Source organism: Carassius carassius, chromosome 11, assembly GCF_963082965.1.
Source record: "Carassius carassius chromosome 11, fCarCar2.1, whole genome shotgun sequence".
In the NCBI taxonomy this organism is placed as follows: Eukaryota; Metazoa; Chordata; class Actinopteri; order Cypriniformes; family Cyprinidae; genus Carassius; species Carassius carassius.
The window spans coordinates 30,932,241-30,953,904 of record NC_081765.1 but is presented as its reverse complement, the minus strand read 5'-3'; the positions used below and the strand labels follow the sequence as shown (position 1 = coordinate 30,953,904).

Sequence of the window (21,664 nt, the reverse complement as noted above, 5' to 3'; positions counted from 1 at the left end):
CATATAGGACAGCATCAAGGGGTCGTTTGTCTTTCAAATGAGGGAAAATAATACCCGGGTCAATGAATCAAGACAGCATCAATAAATATTCAAACAATAACATTACTTTGGTGCACCAAGTCCATAACTGAACCAAACATAACCCATCACTCATATCAGATTCATTCATATACATAAGGTTCTTTTAACAGTTCTGATGACTCTTTTGATTGATTGTGTTCTTTAAATGAAGAGTTTAAATGGGAAATGACTGATGTGTGTGTGTGTGTGTGTGTGAGAGAGTTAGATGTCCAGTAGACCCATTCTTTTCGAGAGTCATGGATGATTAATTAGCTTACTGGAGTTAATGAGTTTGCAAGGCCTACCTGGAGTCCAATGCACAATCAGGGGATTTGCAGTCCAGCCAAAACACCACAAACTCACTCAAAGTTACAGCGTTCCAATCCCACGTAGTTCAAACACAGCTCATAAACGAATGTCATACCAAACATCTGAACACTCGTCCACTGTGCAGCCAGCGAAACTTCTGTAACACCGTAGACTTCAAGCTTGTAGTTTCATGGTCAGCGGCTTCACTTCACAGCACCTACGGTCTACTAATTCAGCTTTCATATGGCCCCGACACCACGAGATAAGGAGCAGCTTGCAGGAATTGTAGAAGCCAGGCACTTCTCCATAGTGCAGCAAATGAAGCTTACTTAAGACAGTCATCTCCCATTTTGTTTCTTCCTATTTTGCACATTTTAAACATCTATCTGACTCCTCCCACTAGATACATTGCATTTTGGGCTTTGTAGTTCGTTTTCGTCACAAACGCATAGTGAGAGCAGCTGAGAAGATCATTGGTGTCTCTCTCCCCTCCCTCCAGGACATTTATGGAACCCGTCTCACCCACAAAGCCCTCTGCATCGCAGGGGATCCCACCCACCCATCACACAGCTTCTTCAGCCTGCTGCCATCAGGGAGGAGACTGCGGAGTCTCCAGGCCAGGACCAGCAGACTGAAGGACAGCTTCATCCACCAGGCTGTCAGGAAGCTGAACTCACTCCCGAACTTGCCCCACCTCCCCTCTTCTGCCCCAGGCACCACTGAACTATGAACCCCCGGCCCCCCCAGATCCCCCCCCCCCCACTAATATACGTTGACATGCACCAGTCACTTTGTGCAGCATTGGTCTGCTCACTACCTCATTCTCCATGGAACTGACATCATTCCACTACCTCATCAGTCAGTTAAATAAAATAACTTCTCTTGAGCCCTTTGCCACTTTAATCAGACTTAATAAGCTTTTGTTTTTGCACTAAATAATCTTTTATCTGCACTGTTGTTCACTTCATTGGTTTGCACTCTATCTGCCTTTTACCTTGCGCTGCTTTAACTTTATTTTTAATTTTATTATATGTCTTTTTTTAACATTCCCTTATTGTATAGTTGTATCTACATTTTATATTTTGATCTAGATTTTTAGGCTTTAATGTTAATGTTATCTGTGTGCAACGGGGGTCTGAGAGTAACGCAATTTCGATTCTCTGTATGTATGTACTGTACATGTGGAAAAATTGACAATAAAGCAGACTTGAAATAGACTAGGCGCCTATCTTTAGCGAAGCAGTGTGGAGAGCTACTTCTGGGATGCTTTTGAAAAGTGCCGCAGAGCGTCTGGTGAAAACACAAGCATAGACTAGAGTGATCAGCTCCGGTAGCCGCGTCGGAGCCGTAACGCGCCGCAGACGTGTGCACTAGAAATCAGGGGTGAAACAGTAGTGATGTCCGATTCGTGAATGAATCGTTCAATTTAACCGGTTCTTCTTAGTGAACCGGTTGAACCAGTTCACCAAATCGAACTGAATCGTTTGAAACGGTTCACGTCTCCAATTAGAATTAATCCACAAATAACTTAAGATGTTAACTTTTTTAACGTGACTGACACTCCCTCTGAGTCAGAATAAACCAATATCCCGGCGTAATTCATTTACTCAAACAGTACACTGACTGAACTGCTGTGTAGACCGAACTGAAGATGAACACCGAGCCGAGCCAGATGACGAACGAACACGACCACTGCTGGAGCAGTTCTCGTTCTCGAGTCAAGAGCCGGTTGCATCGGTGTTCGGATCACCAGTACACTGAACGGAGAATCGTTTCTGTCGGACGCGTCCGATTTGAGAACCGATGAGCTGATTCTCGTTCTCGAGTTAAGAACCGGTTGCATCGGTTTTCGGATCACCAGTACACTGAACCGAAAACCGTTTCTTTCGGACGCGTCCGATTTGAGAACCGATGAGCAGATGCTACTGCGCATGCGTGTAAAGTATTTCGGAAAGGGTGATAAAAGATCTATATACATTTTTATTATTATTATTATTATTATTATTTTTTAAGATGAATGTTTCTAATCTGTATATTGTAGATTATGTATAGGCCAGAGGGGGTTTCAGGGAAGTTGGACAATAATTAAGAACTCTAAAGACTCTATGTTTAATAGGAATAAGGGATGATTTATGAAATATGTGTACTGTATTTATAGTTAATGATGACACATTCACAAATTGATTTTGTAGTTAACAGAACATGAACACGAGTAGAGCAGCTGATTATACTGAACTGCAGCACGTGCTGGTTAGAGTGATTCTCGTTCTCGAGTCAAGAACCGGTTGCATCGGTTTTCGGATCATCAGTACACTGAACCAAAACCGTTTCTTTCGGACGTGTCCGTTTTGAGAGGAGCTGATGATACTGCGCATGCGTGATTCAGTGTGAAGCCGACTGACTCACAGCGCTGTGATTCTGATTCTTTTGGTATTTGATTCTGAACTGATTTTGTGCTAATGTTATGAGCGCGGGTAAACCGAGGGCTTGAATGAAGGGGCAATCTGAAACAATCGAACTTCCCATCACTATGAAACAGGCGTAACTTTTGCTACAGGCTACGGTTGACTGAGTGTCTTCTTCTGCTTATTAGCGCTTGTAAAACAACTGAGGCATTACTGCCACTAGTGGTGGGATGGTATATTGTAACTGTCTCATGGATAACAGTGTTCTGATGTCTTCTGTCTGTAACTTGTTTGGTCCCGCGGCCCTCGCGGCCCACAGGTGAAAAACGTCAAGTTTTTTGCGGCCCTCCAGGTGGCACTCATGGCCCAAGCATGGGCCGCAGCCCTATGGTTAAGAATAGGTGCTCTAACCCTTATTTCAGTCTTTATGTATTAATATTGCAATAAACAGTGCTTCCACCAGTGTTGTTTAATTCACACTCACAGAAATAGGTACCTGGTAATATTTTAAATGGAAGTTAACACTGATAATGAGAATAAACCTGAGATGGCCACAGCATTAAGAATTAGAGAAGAGTTTGTTCATGAAAAAAGACAGAAGTGAACTGTATCATGTTTCAAAAACACCCTTTCCTGTTTCTATTTCTCAAGACTTTATCTATGCAAATCAGATTGATAAATGACATGTCACATGGACAGGTGCAATTATATCTAGTCAAAAAAGGTATACATTTCAAAAAGGTATACATTTTTATTATAATTGCGTGCTCTGCATTTAACCCATCTAAAGTGCACACACACAGCAGTGAACACACACACACCGTGAACACACACCCGGAGCAGTGGGCAGCCATTTATGCTGCGGCGCCCGGGGATATCAGATATTTGCATATCTGTCATAGATGTTATGTTTTTTAGGGTTGTGCCCTTTGAAGGAGGAAAACAGGTTGCAACCTGTTTTGTTGTCGAGAGTAACTGGAGATGTTAGTGTTCAAGGTACAAGATCGAGAAGCATTTTTTTTTTCTCGAAAGCAGCTTTATTTAGACATGTGAAGCCAAAACATATTTTTTTTACACTAATTCAGAGTAAGAACAAAAATAGCATGTGCTTAAACAAGCAACTAATAAAACCTTTCACATTTTTTATTGTTTATTTTTATTAATTTTTTTGGTAATGTTTCATCAGCAGCAAATCAGCATATAAGAATGATTTCTGAAGGATCATGTGACACTGAAGACTGGAGTAATGATGCTGAAAATTCACAGGAATAAATTACATTTTTAAACATTCAAATAGAAAGTTTTTTATTGTAATAAAATTTCACAATATTACTGTTTTATGGAATTTTTGATCAAATAAATGCAGGTGAGCATAAGAGACTTTAAACATTTTTTAAATTACAAGTAAAATACAGATGAAAAATATACAAAACAGAAAATATCTACATTCGCCTGTTACATTTTTCCAACAAAAACAGAAACCTCTGGAGAGTGTTTTTCACAGATCATACTGATATGTACACAGCATTCAAAAAGCACAAGCTCGGCATATTGCCTCAAACCAAAGAAAAACCTTTCAAAGATCATTATCACTAAAAAAGCCAAAGAAAGTCAAAGATACGCAAGCACACTTTTATTTTACCTCTTAAAAATGACATTTCTGTCTTTACTGACCCAACCTTAAAGCTCTGTATTTTCATGACAGGGATGATATAACATTTCTGGCTAAACTATGTTTTTAACAGAAGCATGAAGAGGAAGAATACATATAATTTAAATTTTACAGAGGAACACAGCTGACTACAGAGTCACTGACATCTGCCTAGTGCTTGCAGAGCTATAAGCAGATCCTACGCGATATTTCGACATTGTGTCTCTCCCCAACAGGCCTTTCTTAAAGAGAGACTTCAAAAGCTGGTTGCGGAATTTCTTTCCAATGAAGGCATACAAGATAGGGTTTATCGCACAGTGGGTGAAGGCCAATGCCTGCGTGATGTACAAGGCAACGTCTATACGGTCTCTCAGTTTACACGTTTCCTTCACATGGCCGCCTCGCATCAGGTTGTCTGTTAACTCTAGAATATTATTGGGTAGCCAGCAGACAATAAAAGCCAACACGACAAATAGGATGACCCGCATGGCCTTCTGCTTTTGGCTGTTGCGCAAGCGGCAAAGTGTGCAGATGGTGAAACCATAGCAGAAAATCATGACGGCCAATGGCAGGAAGAATCCCAAAGTGTGGTGGAGAATCCGCCAACTCAGTCTCCAGTTGTCCATGTTTTCAGCGGTCAAATTGTCATGGCATATATATTGCTCCGTAGAACTGGATACAAAGGCCTCACGATTTATCATAATGGGCAAGGACAACATAAAGGCACACAGCCACACCACTGCACACACTTTTCCCACCAGATGCTGTTTTTGGGCGAGAAATTGGGTAGCTTTCACGATGGCCAGGTAGCGATCAATACTAATACATGCCAGAAGAAAGACGCAGCAGTAAAATGTAGCTTCCTGCAAGCCTGAAATCAGTTTGCACATAACTGTGCCAAACATCCAGTGGCCGACGTGAAAGTAAGTAGCCCAGAATGGGAGTGTCAAAGAAAAGAGCAAGTCGGCGATGGCCAAATGCATCAGGTAAACGTCAGTTGACGTCCTGCGGTTCTCCATGCAACTCACCACGAATATCACCACCATGTTGCCTGGCAAGCTCAGACAGAAGACTATGGCATAAACTAAGACCAAAACCATGCTGTTCAGATACTGCATGGTTTGTGGGCAGGGAGTCACCAAATCAGGGTATATGAAATCTGGAGTAGTAGTTTCCATGTTTAGGACGTTTGACTTCCAACTGTGGGGAAAAATAATTTATTAGAACCAGCATATTTCAATGTAATTCACTCAAATGATTCACAACCTGTCAAAATTTTGGACATTCTGTGGAGTATATGTTAATCAATGTAATTAATTAAATGTATTCATTTTTTTTTTGTTTGAATGTATTAGATAATTAGATGGTAGATAATAGTAGATAATTAAGCTTGTTTCATAACTTAAAAAGTGTTTGTGCTGCCCAGGGCTCTGAACTGTTTCAAGGAACGAAAACGAAAACCGGTATAAAAATCATATTTTGACAGGAAGGAACAGAATCAGAAACTAAATAAAATTTTGTAGTTCCGAACAGAATTGAAAATATGAAATGGCCATTAACTGGTTAATAACGTTATATTATCGTTCAATTTAATATTAGAAATTAGCTTTCAATCAATCACGAATTCCAGTAGTATGGCCTAGGCAAATGTAACACATCCAAACAAGTGAAATTATTATATTTATATATACATATATACAGTATATACAGTACAGACCAAAAGTTTGGAAACATTACTATTTTTAATGTTTTTGAAAGAAGCATTTATTTGATCAAAAATACAGAAAAAACAGAAATATTGTGAAATATTATTACAACTTAAAATAATAGTTTTATATTTGAATATACTTTAAAAAAAATAATTTATTCCTGTGATGCAAAGCTGAATTTTCAGCATCGTTACTCCAGCCTTCAGTGTCACATGTAACATCCAGTCTATCACATGATCATTTAGAAATCATTCTAATATTCTGATTTATTATGAGTGTTGGAAACAGTTCTGCTGTCTAATATATTTGATGAATAAAAGGTTAAAAAGAACTGCATTTATTCAAAAAAAAAAAATTCTAATAATATATATTCTAATAATACATTTTCTTTACTATCACTTTTTATCAATTTAACACATCCTTGCTGAATAAAAGTATTGATTTTATTTAAAAAGAAGAAAGAAAAAAAATGACTGACCCCAAATTACTGACCAGTGTATATTGTTATTACAAAATATTTATATTTTAAAAACATAGATTTTTTATTTTTTTTTATTCATCAAAGTATCCTAAAAAAGTATCACATGTTCTGAAAAAATATTAAGCAGCAGAACTGTTTCCAACTTTGATAATGAATCATCATATTAGAATGATTTCTAAAGGATCATGTGATAATGATCATAAAAATTCAGCTTTGCATCACAGAAATAAATGATAATTTAAAGTATAATACATTTAAAAACAATTATTTTAAATAGTAATAATATATCACAATATTACATTTTTTTCTGTATTTTTGATCAAATAAATGCAGGCTTGATGAGCAGAAGAAACTTCTTTCAAAAACATTAAAAATAGTAATGTTTCCAAACTTTTGGTTTGGATAAATAGGATTTTTATGCCACTGAAATGTCTTGTTACCAATTTTAATATCACAATTTTTTTTTTATTAAATAAAAATACTACCTCAAGTAAAACTAAGCTTACTGAACACAAGTAAACAGTAACAAATTATAATAAAACAAAGATACATACCAAATCATCCTACTTGAAAAACTTGAATAATAAATATTATATTGTATAAGGTAAATGTACAACTAGGCTGTTTATTACTCACTGTATGAATTCGATATACATTAATACTTACTTTTAATACAAAAGCGATTCAGTCAAGGACAGTGAGCTATTTTCTTTCTGATGTTTGATTTACATTATTGACACAAATGGCAACATCGGCTATTTGACTGCTTTAAAGGAATAGGAATAGAAAAGGGAACACCCAAAAATGACAATTCTGTTGTTGTTCTAAACCTGTATGAGTTTCCCTCTGCTGTTAATCGCAAAATAATATATTTGGAACAATACTGATAACCAAAAAATAATAATAAAACACTATCAGAGTCAATGGGGACCAGAAACTGTCTGGTTATGAACATTCTTCAAAATATCTTCTGTTATGTCGAGGAGAACAAAGAAATTCATATAGGTTTAGAACAACTTAATATCCGTTTCAGTCATCTACATCTTGGATGCCCTGGGGGTAAGCATCACATTTTCATTTTTTGGTGAACTATCCCTTTAACATTGATGTAGGATACAAATGAATGTGTTGACGAGGATACTTGCAAAGACAGGCATTTTGACACAACTATAGCCCCTTTCACACTGCGATTCCGGCAAATACACGGGTAAAGTGTTCCGGCAATAGTTCCCGGGTCGCTAGATTTTGCACTTTCACACTGCCAGTGATTACCCGGGATATGTGCGTGCTTTCACACACAACCCGTAAAGGTCCCGTAACGACACGTGACATCAGGGCGTGACGTGTAATGTACGAGTCGAAAACGTTAGGCACGTTAAACTTTCACTGAAGCAAGCGAACGATCTCGGCATCAGCGCGGAAAGTGAGGAACTAACTGATCTCTGCTTCATTACAGTTTGCACATATTTTTTGACTCGAACGTTGATCTTCCTTCAAAACAGCTGGTAAAAGAGTCGCGCGATAACGTGCGTCATCACTACTACACACCATTAGATCTGGCTTTTGTTCACACAGCGCTCGTCCCGGGACTGAACCCGGCAATGTTACTAGGTCCCCGACCCGGGTTCAATGCCGGAATCAATCCCGGGACGTGTTTGCTTTCACACAGAAGGCGACCCGGCAATGTTCGTGCAATTTGCCGGGTCCGACGTGCAGTGTGAAAGGGGCTTATGTGTATTTTAACGTTTAAGCACAAGGCGTGAAAAATAATTCAAGTTTAGTCAGGTGATGTACGAGCAGGTGCGCGTCGCGCGTATCAGGCAGAAATCGATTTGAGCGTGTAATTACCAACACAAATTCAGCCCCGCTGCTTAATGTCCATGAATAGTTTAAAACAGGGTTCCTCAAATCTTACCCTGGAGGGCCAATACACTGCAGAGTTTGGCTCCAACCCGGATCAAACTCAACTACCTGTGATTTTCTAATGATCCTGAAGACACTGATTAGCATGCTCAGTTGTGTTTGATTGGTGTTAGATTTAAACTTGGCAGGAAAGTGGATCTCGTGGGCCAGATTTGAGGCCATTTGTTTTAAAACCCATAATGGTTAAAACATGTTTAACTGATAAGCTTACTTAATGACGCGCAAAACCATTGACATTTTTTACCAGGTTATTTCCCAACCCTTAAATGTGCTGTATGTGGTAGAGCTGAAGGTCTTTGTCTTTCGGGTTCGGCTTAATTTATATCATCTTACGAGGGCTCAGACCGGGCTCGGGCTTGCGCTCCGGTTTGCGAGGTAAACAAGCGGTCATGTGATGTGTTTTGATTAGCGCGAGAAAGATGCGAAAATGGATGCTGAGTAGGTGTAACGGAGGCTTAACTCGATTACGTTTTGGTTGCGATTACGTTTTGGTTGCACCAGCAACTAAAGCAAAGTCTGAGGTGTGGAAAAGTTTTGACCATCTTTATAATGAGAATAATGAGTGAATAATGACTCGCCATCAGTGAGCGCAGGAACGCGCTGAAGACATCTACAGTGGATTCAATCATTTTCCACCACAAAACCATGTAGGCTTAGCCTAATCTCTGTGAGTAAAGGTTTTTCAAATGATAACTAAATATCCATTGAGTCTTAAATGCATAATGTGGACAGAGTTGGCATTATTCTTTTATTAAATGTCAGCTGATAGTGGCGAAGCAAATCCGGCGGAGCCTTTATCTTAATTTCGTTATTGCCAAATACCCATCTTAATTTAAAATTTATCTCAATTTAATTTGTTAAAAAAGACTAGTTTTTAGTGCTGAGATGTTACGATGTTACAGAGGACTTTTTTTCTTTACAGAGAAATTTTATTTCTTTATTCCAACTTTCAAGTGGCCTAGTCTACGTTAGTTATGAATAAATTATGTTAAAACATGTATAAATGACTCATTCTTGACAAAAGGTAAAAGAGCTGTGTGTGTGCGCACATTTGAATAATGTCGGGCTGTAAACGGGTTTGGGCTATTAAAAAGCTGTCAATCAAAATGTACATGTCGTGCTCGGGCCGAAACCTGTCGGGCTCGGGTACTGTTACAGCTCTAGTATGTGGGATTGACACAGAGTGGTTGAAATAGGTATTGCAGTCCAAATTCAAAATATTGAAGATGGTTTTTGCTGTGTTTTCCACCAACTGGCAACCTGGGGTGCTGAAATACAATTCGGTAAACTGACAGTGTGCAGGTTTCACAAAACAACGACAGACATTCCGGCTCGGAACGCACATTTCCAAAGGAGAATAGCTGACTGTAGCATTGTTTTTCAGATAATAAATTATGTTAACCAAGCATGTTTCTTAAATATCTGCAAACATATTATGGTATTTTTATGCTTTAGTAGAGTCAAAAACTTACATACAACACCTTTAAGCGAATATACGTTCACTTGCTGTTCTGCAACTTCTACTCCATCATCAAATTTAGTAAAATTACCTGATAGCTGGGGATTTTACCATGTTTTTTTCTGCTGTTTGTCTTATACGTTTTTTCTAACCCCAAAAGTCAAATACAGAATAAATGATTTTGATTGGTAAACCAAATTCAAACGTTTCAAGAAAAAAATCATCAAAATTTCATGACAAATGAGAGAACTAGGCATCCGTTTCACATTAGATTAATTTGTTTTAGGATTGACGTTTTTATAGCATGAATGCATAGCCTTATCTTTTTAAAGGATTTGTTGTGGAGAGAAACTATTAACTGTGTTTATAATGTTTGTTAACATTTTGCTTTAGCGTACATTATTTCTGAATGTAATTGGGCCAATACAATGCGATGTGAGCCTCTACGCCACTTAGTAACTTTGTTTTTTTTTCACTCTCAAAATGCAATCTTATACAAGTAGCATTTTTTAACAATGCAGCAAACATTTTTAAATATCTTAGAAATACTTTAATGACTTTAAAGTGTTGATAGATTTTTATCTTTTGCTTAGTAGCCTACATCTGACCATCTCGTCCTGCTTTTTTTCCTTTTTTCTTTTTGAGTAAAGACAACGCTGTACATTATTATTATTATTAGGCTATTGTTATTATTATTAGCCTATTATAGGTAAAGCAATTTGTTTTTAAATAATAACATTATTAACAGGTTTTTCCTACCAAACCGGTTTCGGAACAGTAATACAGAGGAACGCAGGAACAGAAACGTTAAAATAAAGATTCTGCTCGGTGTGAACCGATTGAAATTTTTATTTTATTTTTTTTAATTTTTTTTTATTTTCAAGCCCTGCTGCTGCCTGAAAGTTTTAAGTTTAGTAAAATTTGAAATGCTAAATTGTGCTAGTGACAACTTGGATATTTGAGTTGACTAAACTTAACATTTTAAGGCAATGAACACTTTTAGTTGAAACAGTTTTTCACAGTTAATTTTAAATTTGCAATATTTAACTGAACTTAATCAACAATCATCAGTTATTTTCTTGTTTATTACTGTGAACCTGCTTTGAAACAATTTGCAGACATAAAAGTGCTATATAAATATGACTTGACATTTATTCTTAAAGTGCAAAATAACAAAAAAAAAGAATGAGTTGCTTTGTCTAAACTTTTGACTGGTACAAGAGTAAATGCATAAATCTAAAAGAATGCTTAAATAGTTCAGTGCGATAATTCACTTAAAGTCATATTGGCTAATCCATTAATCTTTAAATTAATTAAAAGATGAACAAACTTTCTATATATTGATAAAAATGTTATTCTCTTACCGTTTTATTTTCTGTGATTTTACTGATTAACAGCGCTCAGGTCTGACAGTCTAGGTTTTAGAAGACCATTCAGTGAAACTTACTCAATACTGACTGACTGTTAATTTTCTGTAAGTGGTTTCATAACAACTGATTATCATCGGTGGGGGGGGGGGGGGGGGGGGGGTTATGTGTACCAGTGTTAAATGCTACTGTTTTGGACAGCATTGATAATGTCTCTGATAGATAATATCATATTTTTTTTTGCGTTTCCGAATGTTGTATCTTGTCACCAATAGTCAGTTTTTTTAATTACTGTCAGTTTTAGTGCCAGGGATGCAGTGTTGCCAGACATTGCAAACAAAACAAACAATACCGTTTACATTTATGCATCTGGGAGACGCTTTTATCAAAAGCAACTTACAGTGCATTCAGGCTATACATTATTATTATTCGTTTTTTATCAGGATGTGTGGTGTTCTCTGGGAATTGAACCCACAACATTTTGCGCTACTAGCAGGATGCTCTACCACTGAGCCACAGGAACAATAAGAAAGAAATAAATAAAAATAAAATAAGCTAATATAAAGATATCGCTGAGCCTAAACTGCAATGTCCTACTTTATTAACTTTCTAAAGTGTCAAATTATGTGGAATAAACAAGTCCAAAAACACTTAAAATAGCTGGATCTGGCTGAGCCACGTCCTCACTCACGACTCTCAACACCCTCAGAAATAAAGGTACAAATGCTGTCACTGGGGTGGTACCTTTTCAAAAGGTAGACTTTTGTTCCTATTAGGTTCTAATATGTAAACTTTAAGTACTAATATGTACCTTTAAGGTACCAAAATGGACCCTTCAGGTACAAACATGCACCTTTTGAAAAGGAACCACCCCAGTGATAGCTTTTGTCCCTTTATTTTTGAGAGTGAAGAAGACTTGTTCACTCCGCCAGCATCTTGCAGCGACAAATTTCATACCACGGATGCTAAACATTCTTGCAAAGGTCTAAACTGAATTATACATGTCAGGAAAACATTCATATGAAAAGTTTAACAGCAAATTAGTCATTAGAGAACAAATTTTATTTTTGAAAATCTGCACATCCGTAACGTCAAGGCTAGCTACAGGCCTGCTGATTATCACTAGGCGACCCTGTCTCTTTCCTTCCTGTGTGAATAAGCAAAAATAATGTAGAGCAGAGATATTATCAGTACTTTGGTTTCACCAGAAAGTCATCCAAAACCAACTTTAAATTTATTCAGGGCTGGCGCTACTGGGGACCCCCTCACCACCAGACTATCCTGCCCCCTCACTCAAGATGAGTGTGAAAATAGAATTTAATGATGAAATAAAATAGGCTTTTGAAATTACAAAAACTAGCAGATCAGATTACAGACACAGAACAACATCACCCGGACTCTGTTTTAATCATTCTTGGAGACTTTAATAAAGCCAGGGCTGGACTGGGACAAAAAATCGGCCCGGGCATTTTTGCCCAGACCGGCCCACTATACAGTATGATCATAAACACCACCCATCTTTGCACGCCCTTAATTATATGCATACCAACTCCTATTCATTAAAACCACTAATGCCATGTAATGAGTGAGTATAGGAACGAGTGAGAGTTAACAGATGAAATAAGTCAAAATGTTATATTTATTAATACAGTTGAACTATACTCCACAGAGGTGAATCCTAAAACAAGCTATAAGCGGCTCTGGCATAGCAATACCAGTGTTTCTTACAGGATTTTTGTTAAAACTATGGTGGTGTGTCCTCGGTCTTTCTAGGGGGGTTCGGGGGCATGCTTCCCCCCCGTGAGAAAATTTTGTGCATTTTAATGTTAAATTCATTAATCTGGTGCACTTTGAGAGTTCAAAATTAAAAGCTCCAACCCATATTCAGTGTGCAAATTAAACAAAGAAAAATTCAAACCTCTTTTAGTTACAGTGTCTATTTACATTACACCTATACATAATAAACTTATAATATTAATCCAATGACAGTAATAGCCATATTTTGTAAAACAAATGCACAAAAAAATAAAGGAAACTTTCTTAATTAGTTGTACCAATTTCTATACTTGAAAGAGATAAGCACATGATCTTTTATTTTGACGCAAACTGCATCAAGCTTTTATTTTGGCGAAAAACATGGTTTACAAATGCCTCTTATTAAATTTCTAGTGAATTGCGGTAATCATCAACTATGCAGATGTGGAAATAATCTACACTCATGACATGGCCTAAGTGTTTTGAAAGTAGTTATGCTTACCGCAGGCTCTACACTTTCTCATCTCTCTCCTGATCCTCCGTCCTCACTATCATCATCTGCCACAGGAGCTGATGAAGGTCAGAAAACATATATTTTGACACAGTTTACAGTGTCTGCTTTAAGGGCCTGGTTCTATTTTTTCACGCTATTTATCTGCACATTCCTTGCGTTTCTTCTCCATCTTTTTTTACAGATACACACTGACACTGCTGCCGCTCGCTCACTCGTTTAAAGTTGTGATTGGGCCAGCCCAGTGTCAATCAAGAAAAGAGCCAATGGGCCGCTGATCTACGTGTTTCATGGGCTGGTCTGTCAGAAAAAAAAACTAACACTGACTTTGACCAATGCATTACACCAGCAAACCCAGCGCCGCCAATTAAGCAAAACAAAACAAAACGAATGGGCCGCCGATGTACAAATTTTATGGGCCGTGTAAAAAAAAAAAAAAAAGTATGAGTATGAGATATATCGGCCCAAAAAGAACGTCGGCCCACCGGGCAAATGCCCGGTATGCCCAATGGCCAGTCCAGCCATGAATAAAGCCAATATTTCCCATTAACTTTCAAAATACAGACAGCACATCACATGTCCCACCTGAGACAGTAATATTTTGGATCACTGTTACACAACAATAAAGGATCCATATCACTCTGTTCCACGGGCAGCTTTCGGGCACTCTGATCACTGTTTGGTTCATCTTATACCGACCTACAGTCAGAAACTGAAATCATTTAAACCTGTTTTTAGGACTGTAAAAAGATGGACTAATGAAGCAGAGCAGGTATTACAAGCGAGTTTTGACCTCACTGACTGGAGTGTTTTTGAACCGATCTGGGCGAGCTCACAGACACTGTAACATCTTATATCAGTTTCTGTGAAGATATGTGCATTCCTTCCAGGACTCATCTAACTTACAACAATGACAAACCATGGTTCACTCCAAAACTGACAGCTCCGTCAGGCCAAAGAAGATGCTCACACAAATGGGGATAGATTCTTGTATAAACAGGCCAAATACACACTGGAAAAGGAGTGGCAAAGAGGAATTATACTGGAAAGCTAAAGAGTCAATTATTTTCTAGTGATCCTGCTTTAGTATCTATCTCATGAACACTTAACAAAAATATTGGAACACACAACACTATATACATTACCTATTTAACACCATACTTGTTTACATAAAAACACATCATACCTGTACATCATAATTGTTTATATTATATTTTTATTTAGCTTTTTTGTACATTGTCTATTTTATATATTATTATTCTTATCATGTGTGTCCTGTCTTGTCACTGTCATTCTGTTGAGCTTCTGTCACTAAAAAAAATCCCTGTATGTGTAAACATGACTTGCTTGACGTATTAATATGTGGTGGTCTAAAATGTGTTTATTTATTGGATAACAATAAATCACATTTTCGAATATGTTGGTCAATGCAATTTTTAGTTTTTGTTTTATGTAATATTCATACTCTGTCAGGTCCAATCACAGAGAATGCATTTGTCCATTCAACTTCTGTATTTTCCATTGTTTTTCAATGTAAATGCGACACTAGATGGATGTCTTTAAACGTTGCACCCAAGTCTCACATCTTAAGCAACGTCTTGCACATAACATTGTATTCTACAATGCAGCACTCAAGTTAAATGCATAGGTAATGAAAATTACCCCGTGATTTACTCACCTTCAAGCCATCGTATGTAACTTCCTTCTTTCAGATGAATACAGTCAGATTTATAAGATGTCCTGACTCTTTCAAGCTTTATAATGGCAGTGAATAACTGTTGTTATTTTGAAGTCCAATAAAGTGCATCCATCCATCATAAAAAGAACTCCACAAGACTACAGAGGGTTAATACCGGCCTTCTGAAGTGAATCGATGCATTTGTGTAAGAAAGTTAGCGGAAGCTAGAGATCACAGTTTATAAAGTTTTAAATATAGATATTTTTCTTACACAAACATATCACTTTATTAAACTTGTCAGGCCTTTATTAATCCCCTGGAGCTGTGAGGAGTACTTTTTATAATGGATGTGTGAACTTGCAAGTACTCTTCCCTCCCTGCTTACCGTGGTGACGAGATACAGAGCAGACTGTCATCACTCAATGGCTGGATGTGTAAGTGCTGTCCACAGAATAACATAGGCTTCGTAGACAGTTGGACAAGTTTCTGGGGCAGAACTGACCTGTCGAAAAAGAGATGGTCTTCATCCCTCCTGGGGTGGTGCCACTCTTCTCTCTGGAAATATTACACATAGTCTAAGAGTTTGTTCTTGACTAACTGGAGCCCAGGTAAGGAAGCAGACAGACTGGCTAAACTGACCATCTGCTATCCGCCTCACGTCACAGAAGTCAGTTAATTCTCAGCACATAAAGACTCTTTCACCTTGATATCACACCATAGAGACTAGAACTAGAAAATACAAAAAAAAACCATCCAAACCAATTTAAATGTAAAAATTTAATTGATGTTAAACAAATAATAAAAAAGATATAATACAGATAAACAAATGATAAAGCTTGGCTTTATGAATAGTAGATCCCTTTCTACAAAAGCACTGTTTGTAAATGATATGATCACAGATCATAACTTAGATATGGTCTGTTTGACAGAAACCTGGCTAAAACCAGATGATTACATTATTTTAAACCTTAGATTCTACCCCCACAAAAGATTACTGTTATAAACATTAGCCGCATCCAAAAAGTGAAGGAGGAAGTGTTGCTACAATTTATAATAAGATTTTCAGTATTTCTCAGAGGTCTGATTTCAAGTATAATGTGTTTTAAGTAATGGTGTTTAATGTAACATTATCTAGTGTAATAAGTGTTGACAATAAATCCCTATTGACATTTGTAGTGGCTACTGTAAACAGGCCAGAATGTGCAGATTTTCTGTTGGTGCTGGCTGCAGATTAAAATGTTAATTGTTGACGATTTTAATATCCATGTAGATAATGAAAATTGTGCATTGGGATCAGCATTTTTAGACATTCTAAACTCCATTGGGTTTAGACAACATGTGTCAGTATACTCCATTTAGCTAAAGCTGCAAATTCAACTCCTTGTTACAAATATGGTAGAACCATCACTTCTACCACAAATGACTGCTTTGTAAATAATCTTCCTGACTTGTCTCAATTCCTCTGCAAAATCAATAATATCCATGTAGATAATGAAAATGGTGCAATGGGATCAGCATTTTTAAACAATCTAAACTCCATTGGGTTTAGACAACATGTGTCAGGACCTACTTACTGTCATAATCATACTCTAGATTGAATACTCTGACATAGAGGTTAATGTTGTTGAAATTCTCCAGCAAAGCGATAATATCACAGATCAATATCTAGTCTCGTGTATACTCCATTTAGCTAAAGCTGCAAATTCAACTCCTTGTTACAAATATGGTAGAACCATCACTACTACCACAAATGACTGCTTTGTAAATAATCTTCCTGACTTGTCTCAATTCCTCAACATATTCATAAGCTCAGAAAAACTTGATGTTGTAACAGAAATTTGGACTCTCTCTTTTTAAGCACTTTAGATACAGTTGCTCTTTTATGCTTAATTAAAGAAGATTAAGATAAACAGTCCGACACCATGGTCCAGCTAGAAGAAAACAAAACTAGATGTGTTTCGTATTGCCTGGAAAGAAAGTACTTCCTCCTACAGAAAAGAAAGAATACTGAAAAAATATACTCAAGTAAAAGTAAGGCTTCCATGGCTCCTTTTGCAAGCGGTGTTTGTACTTCAGGCTGGAGAACATGAGCATTGTTGTCCGGTACCAGTATCTGAATAATGCCTCTAAAGTGAGGGAGTCTGTGAGCAAACTGAAGTGAGAAACCTCATTCTATGGTTTTCAGAATACAAATTGACACATCCAGGATAACTTCCAAGCCTGAAGCTGAATGGGAAGTGATTCTATCTTTTCAAATGTTAATTCACCACAAGGGGACGAGGAACTGACATTCCTGGAAATGAGGAGGAGATGAATGCTCTTATGAATATGTGGATCCACTATCACAGCGGTGGTTTGAAAGAGAGAAGGACAGGCCCAGCTTGAAAGGAGCTTCCATCACTCTGTGTTATGTGGAGGGATGGAGAGCAAGCGCAAGCTTTCTTGGAGGTAGTTCCGTCCTCAGTGAGAGCTGACTCTCTCCTCTTCCTCTCTGCATTTGGATTAGGATGGCTTCTTAGGCTCAGGGTCCTAAATCACTCTGGGGGGTGGGACCTTGGCATTTCAGAAATGGGTAGGCCTTGCCTACAGTGTACATTGGCCTTAGTAGCATGCAGAGGCATCAGGACTTGGGCAACTTCTCCAGAACCGACCAAGCCAGGCCGAGATCCTCAACAGTCTTAAATTTGCTCTTAGATGTGCCGGACTGCCGCAAGGGAAGGCTTCTGGATTCTTCTGCTGCCGGGGGCTCCTTCTATGAGGGCGAGCAGCAGGCTGACCTTCCTTCTTCTGCTTCATGCATGCAGCATGTCAGCAAGGAGATGATCCTCATCGCAGACGGAGAAAAATCTTACAAAACTTATATAGAGGTCCTTTTTGGTGAGTTGAAGAGCTGTTGGTTCGTGCAGCTACAGGCTTCAGTAACAGAATAAATAGGTGTTTCCCTTTAAGCTAGTCAACACAGTGGGAGAGACCATTCGAAAAGGAAATATGTCTATAGACGCATTTATTGTTCCACTGACGTATGTCTTACCTATTTAACAGCAAAAACGCGTTCTGTTTGAACAAGTTTATTTATTTTATCAGAAACTTGAATTATAAATATTTAAAAAAATCTGACTGTGAAGAATCAAGTGAATTTTTTAAGAACATTCCACTGAAGAACATTCCACTCATATACATTTTAGAAACCTGAAATATAATAATTTTAATTGTTGTTATATTTTTTTTATTATTTGCTGTCTGTTAGAATCAATAGGTGACAGACAATAAGATTATATTTTTTGGTACCAAACCAATCTATTTACAGAACGCCAATTCTGTGACACCACTCTTAAATTTTACTTTCAGGCTGCTGCTTTCAAAAACTGAAACATACAAAAATAAATAAAAAATGTGCCCATAAAACTCAACTATAACTTAGAAAACTATATTTAAAATGAACTAAATGTAACCCCCAGGGGGCGCTCACACCCAAATTTGTATAGATAAACGAGAAACCCCAAAAACCCACACTCCCTTCTTAGATATTGAGGCAGGTGGTATCCAGTGAAGGAAGGGACATGGGACTGATGTACTCCATTATAAATTTATTAAACAATCAATATAATAATTGGCAGTAAAAATAGACAAATATTCCCTCCAGGTAACAGTAAGCAATTTTACAATAAATAGATCACAGTGAGTTAAAGCATCATAGTGCATGGATACAGGATATAAAGTCTAACAATATCAAATCTACAGTGCATAAAGTCTACTAAATAAGTACTGCTCACAGAAACACTCAAACACTGCAAGAAATACTCCAAACCAATACTACCATACAGACACACACAACACAGCATTTCACACTTCACTAGTGAACATTACATTACAAAATGGATACTGTTTCCAAGTGAAATATTGCACAATGCCCATAGGCCGAATGTTAGAATGGCTTAAGCCCAACTAGATCCAAGTCATCACTGGTAGTAGCCGCTCCTCAGGACGCACACATACACACACAAAAATAAAAAAATAAAACAATGATTAAGCTCAGGAAAAACAGTGGCTAGTGACCGACGTGGGCAATCCTCATTTTTCTTTGCATCAAAGTCGTATGCCCCATAGCAATTTAATTAAACGATGTGGATGACTGAAAGCTGTGCACACTCTCTATTGTTGCTTGTTGCTGCAACACCTGCGTAAGATCACTACGCTAGTTCTGTAAGCTCTTTACTGCTGGTACCATTTACTGGACACCATAAACACAGACCCCAGACCGAGGTTGAGCGCAACACCTGTGTAAGATCACTCCTTACTATGATGACCGCAAGTTTCTGTACGTGCTCTACTGCTGGTACCATTTACTGGACACCATAAATGCAGATACCAGCCCGAGATTGCTGCAACACCTGCGTCCAATCACTTGCTATTGTGAAAGCAAGTCTCTATAAGATAGTCACTGCTGGTTCCATTTACTGAACACCATAAAAGCAGCTGTCAGACCGAGCTCCTCCCGTTTGCACAACTGATACACAATAAGACTCACCCTTCAACTCACACCGCATGTTTTTCCTGTTCATATCTCCCCACATTTAAAGGGACACGTCACTTACGCCACCTGATCCCAATAATCAGCAAACCTTAAAGGTACACTTCCCAAACTCACCACCTGACCCACTACATTCACCGCCCCTAAAATGTCACCGTCTCGGTGACAGATGGCAAGTACTACAACCAGGGCCTAAAAACAACATTGTGGGAGCAAACGATTGAATGGGCTTCCCCATGCTCGTCTTCAGGTGATTGTCCAGTTAATGTACACGGGAGGTTAAAAGGGTTTGAATGGTAACCGGCTGTTGTTCTATTGGTCCGCCTTGGCACAAACTCTCGCTCCGGTATTGGCATTTCAGCTGCTAGAGCATGTTCCACAGGCGGATCCTGCCGGGTCTGCTCCTGTTGCACAAAAGTTGAAGGTGACTGGTCACCAGCTGAAGTGGGGACATGACTAATCTGCCCCTCTCTGCCAGGGGTGTCTAAGGCTACCAGTAGTGCCAACTCACCACTGTCATCACTGCTACTGTTTGAATCCTCGGAACCCAGATCAGACTGGTCTAATGTGGGCTCTACGACTGCCAAAGTAGACGGGGGTTGACAGGGGTCCACCGGAAGGGGACGCAACTCCTGTCTATGAATGTTCTTCTCTGGACCCTGCTGGTCCCTTGGTCTAATTTTATAAAGGGTGCCAACCTCATCCAAACAGTTCACCACTTCATATACTACCTGGTCCCAGTGGTCATGAATTTTATGACGACCAAGCGGGTGACTCCGTCGGTACACCAAGGTACCTGATGGTAGAATGGGCAAAGGAACAGCTTGATGCTTTGCTCGCTGCCTGGCGGCTGCCTCAAGATTAGCTTGCGCCCGCCTATAAACTGACGACAAATGTTCCTGATGTTCTCGAACCCACTCTTCTGTGATCAGTTCTGCTGGGGGATCAACTGCACCCAAGAGGGAGTCGAGAGGGAGGATGGGCTTCCGCCCGAACATTAATTCATATGGTGAAAACCCTGTTGATTTATGGGCTGTAGTATTATATGCAAACAGCACCTGAGGCAGGTGTTGAGGCCACCTTTTCTTCTTTTCTACAGGCAGGGTACGAAGCAAATTGTGAAGTGTACGATTAAATCGTTCACACTGTCCATTGCCCTCCGGGTGGTATGGACTTGTACGGGACTTATGAATACCATATAGTTGACACAGTCGCTGAAACAAATCTCCCTCGAATTGACGACCCTGATCTGTATGGATACGTTGTGGAACCCCATAAGTATAGAACCACTGTTCGGTGAGCACCCGCGCTACAGTCGTGGCCTTTTGGTCCACGGTGGGATAAGCTTGCGCAAATTTAGGAAACACGTCAGTTATAACCAAAAGATTTTCTTTTCCATCACTAGACTTCTCCAGTGTGGTAAAATCCATGGCTAGAATTTCTAAAGGCCTAGACGCAAGAAGACTACCCATGAATGTTCTCAGCTTTGGCTGCACCGCTTTTGCCACTACACACCGTTGACATTCTCGGCACCAGCGCTTGATGTCTCTCCGCATAAGAGGCCAATAACAACGTTGACGAACAAGTATATTGGTCCTTTCCACCCCCTGGTGTCCATGATTATCGTGCAAAGCCGTCAAAACTTCCTCTTGTAGCAGCTGAGGCAGCAACAGTTGCATTATTTTTACATTACCACCGGGGACATGACTTTGCCGGTAAAGCACACCATCTTGTTCCTGTATATTAATCCACTGACGCACCAGTTCTACCACCGCAGGGGACTCTTTAGCCCTTTCCAATGCTGTAGGGGGTTTACCTCTCCTCC

General features: G+C 38.7%; 1 protein-coding gene across 1 annotated transcript; it reads right to left on the bottom strand.

The window, feature by feature from the left end:
• Positions 1-4,083: 4,083 nt before the first annotated feature.
• Positions 4,084-11,444, bottom strand: LOC132152527 (C-X-C chemokine receptor type 1-like). Its single transcript, XM_059561287.1, has 2 exons — positions 11,362-11,444; positions 4,084-5,625 (listed from the first exon to the last, which is right to left on the bottom strand). The coding sequence occupies exon 2, from the start codon at positions 5,601-5,603 to the stop codon at positions 4,575-4,577; it is 1,029 nt and encodes a 342-aa protein (XP_059417270.1). The 5' UTR covers positions 5,604-5,625; positions 11,362-11,444; the 3' UTR covers positions 4,084-4,574.
• Between the last annotated feature and the right edge of the window lie 10,220 nt (positions 11,445-21,664).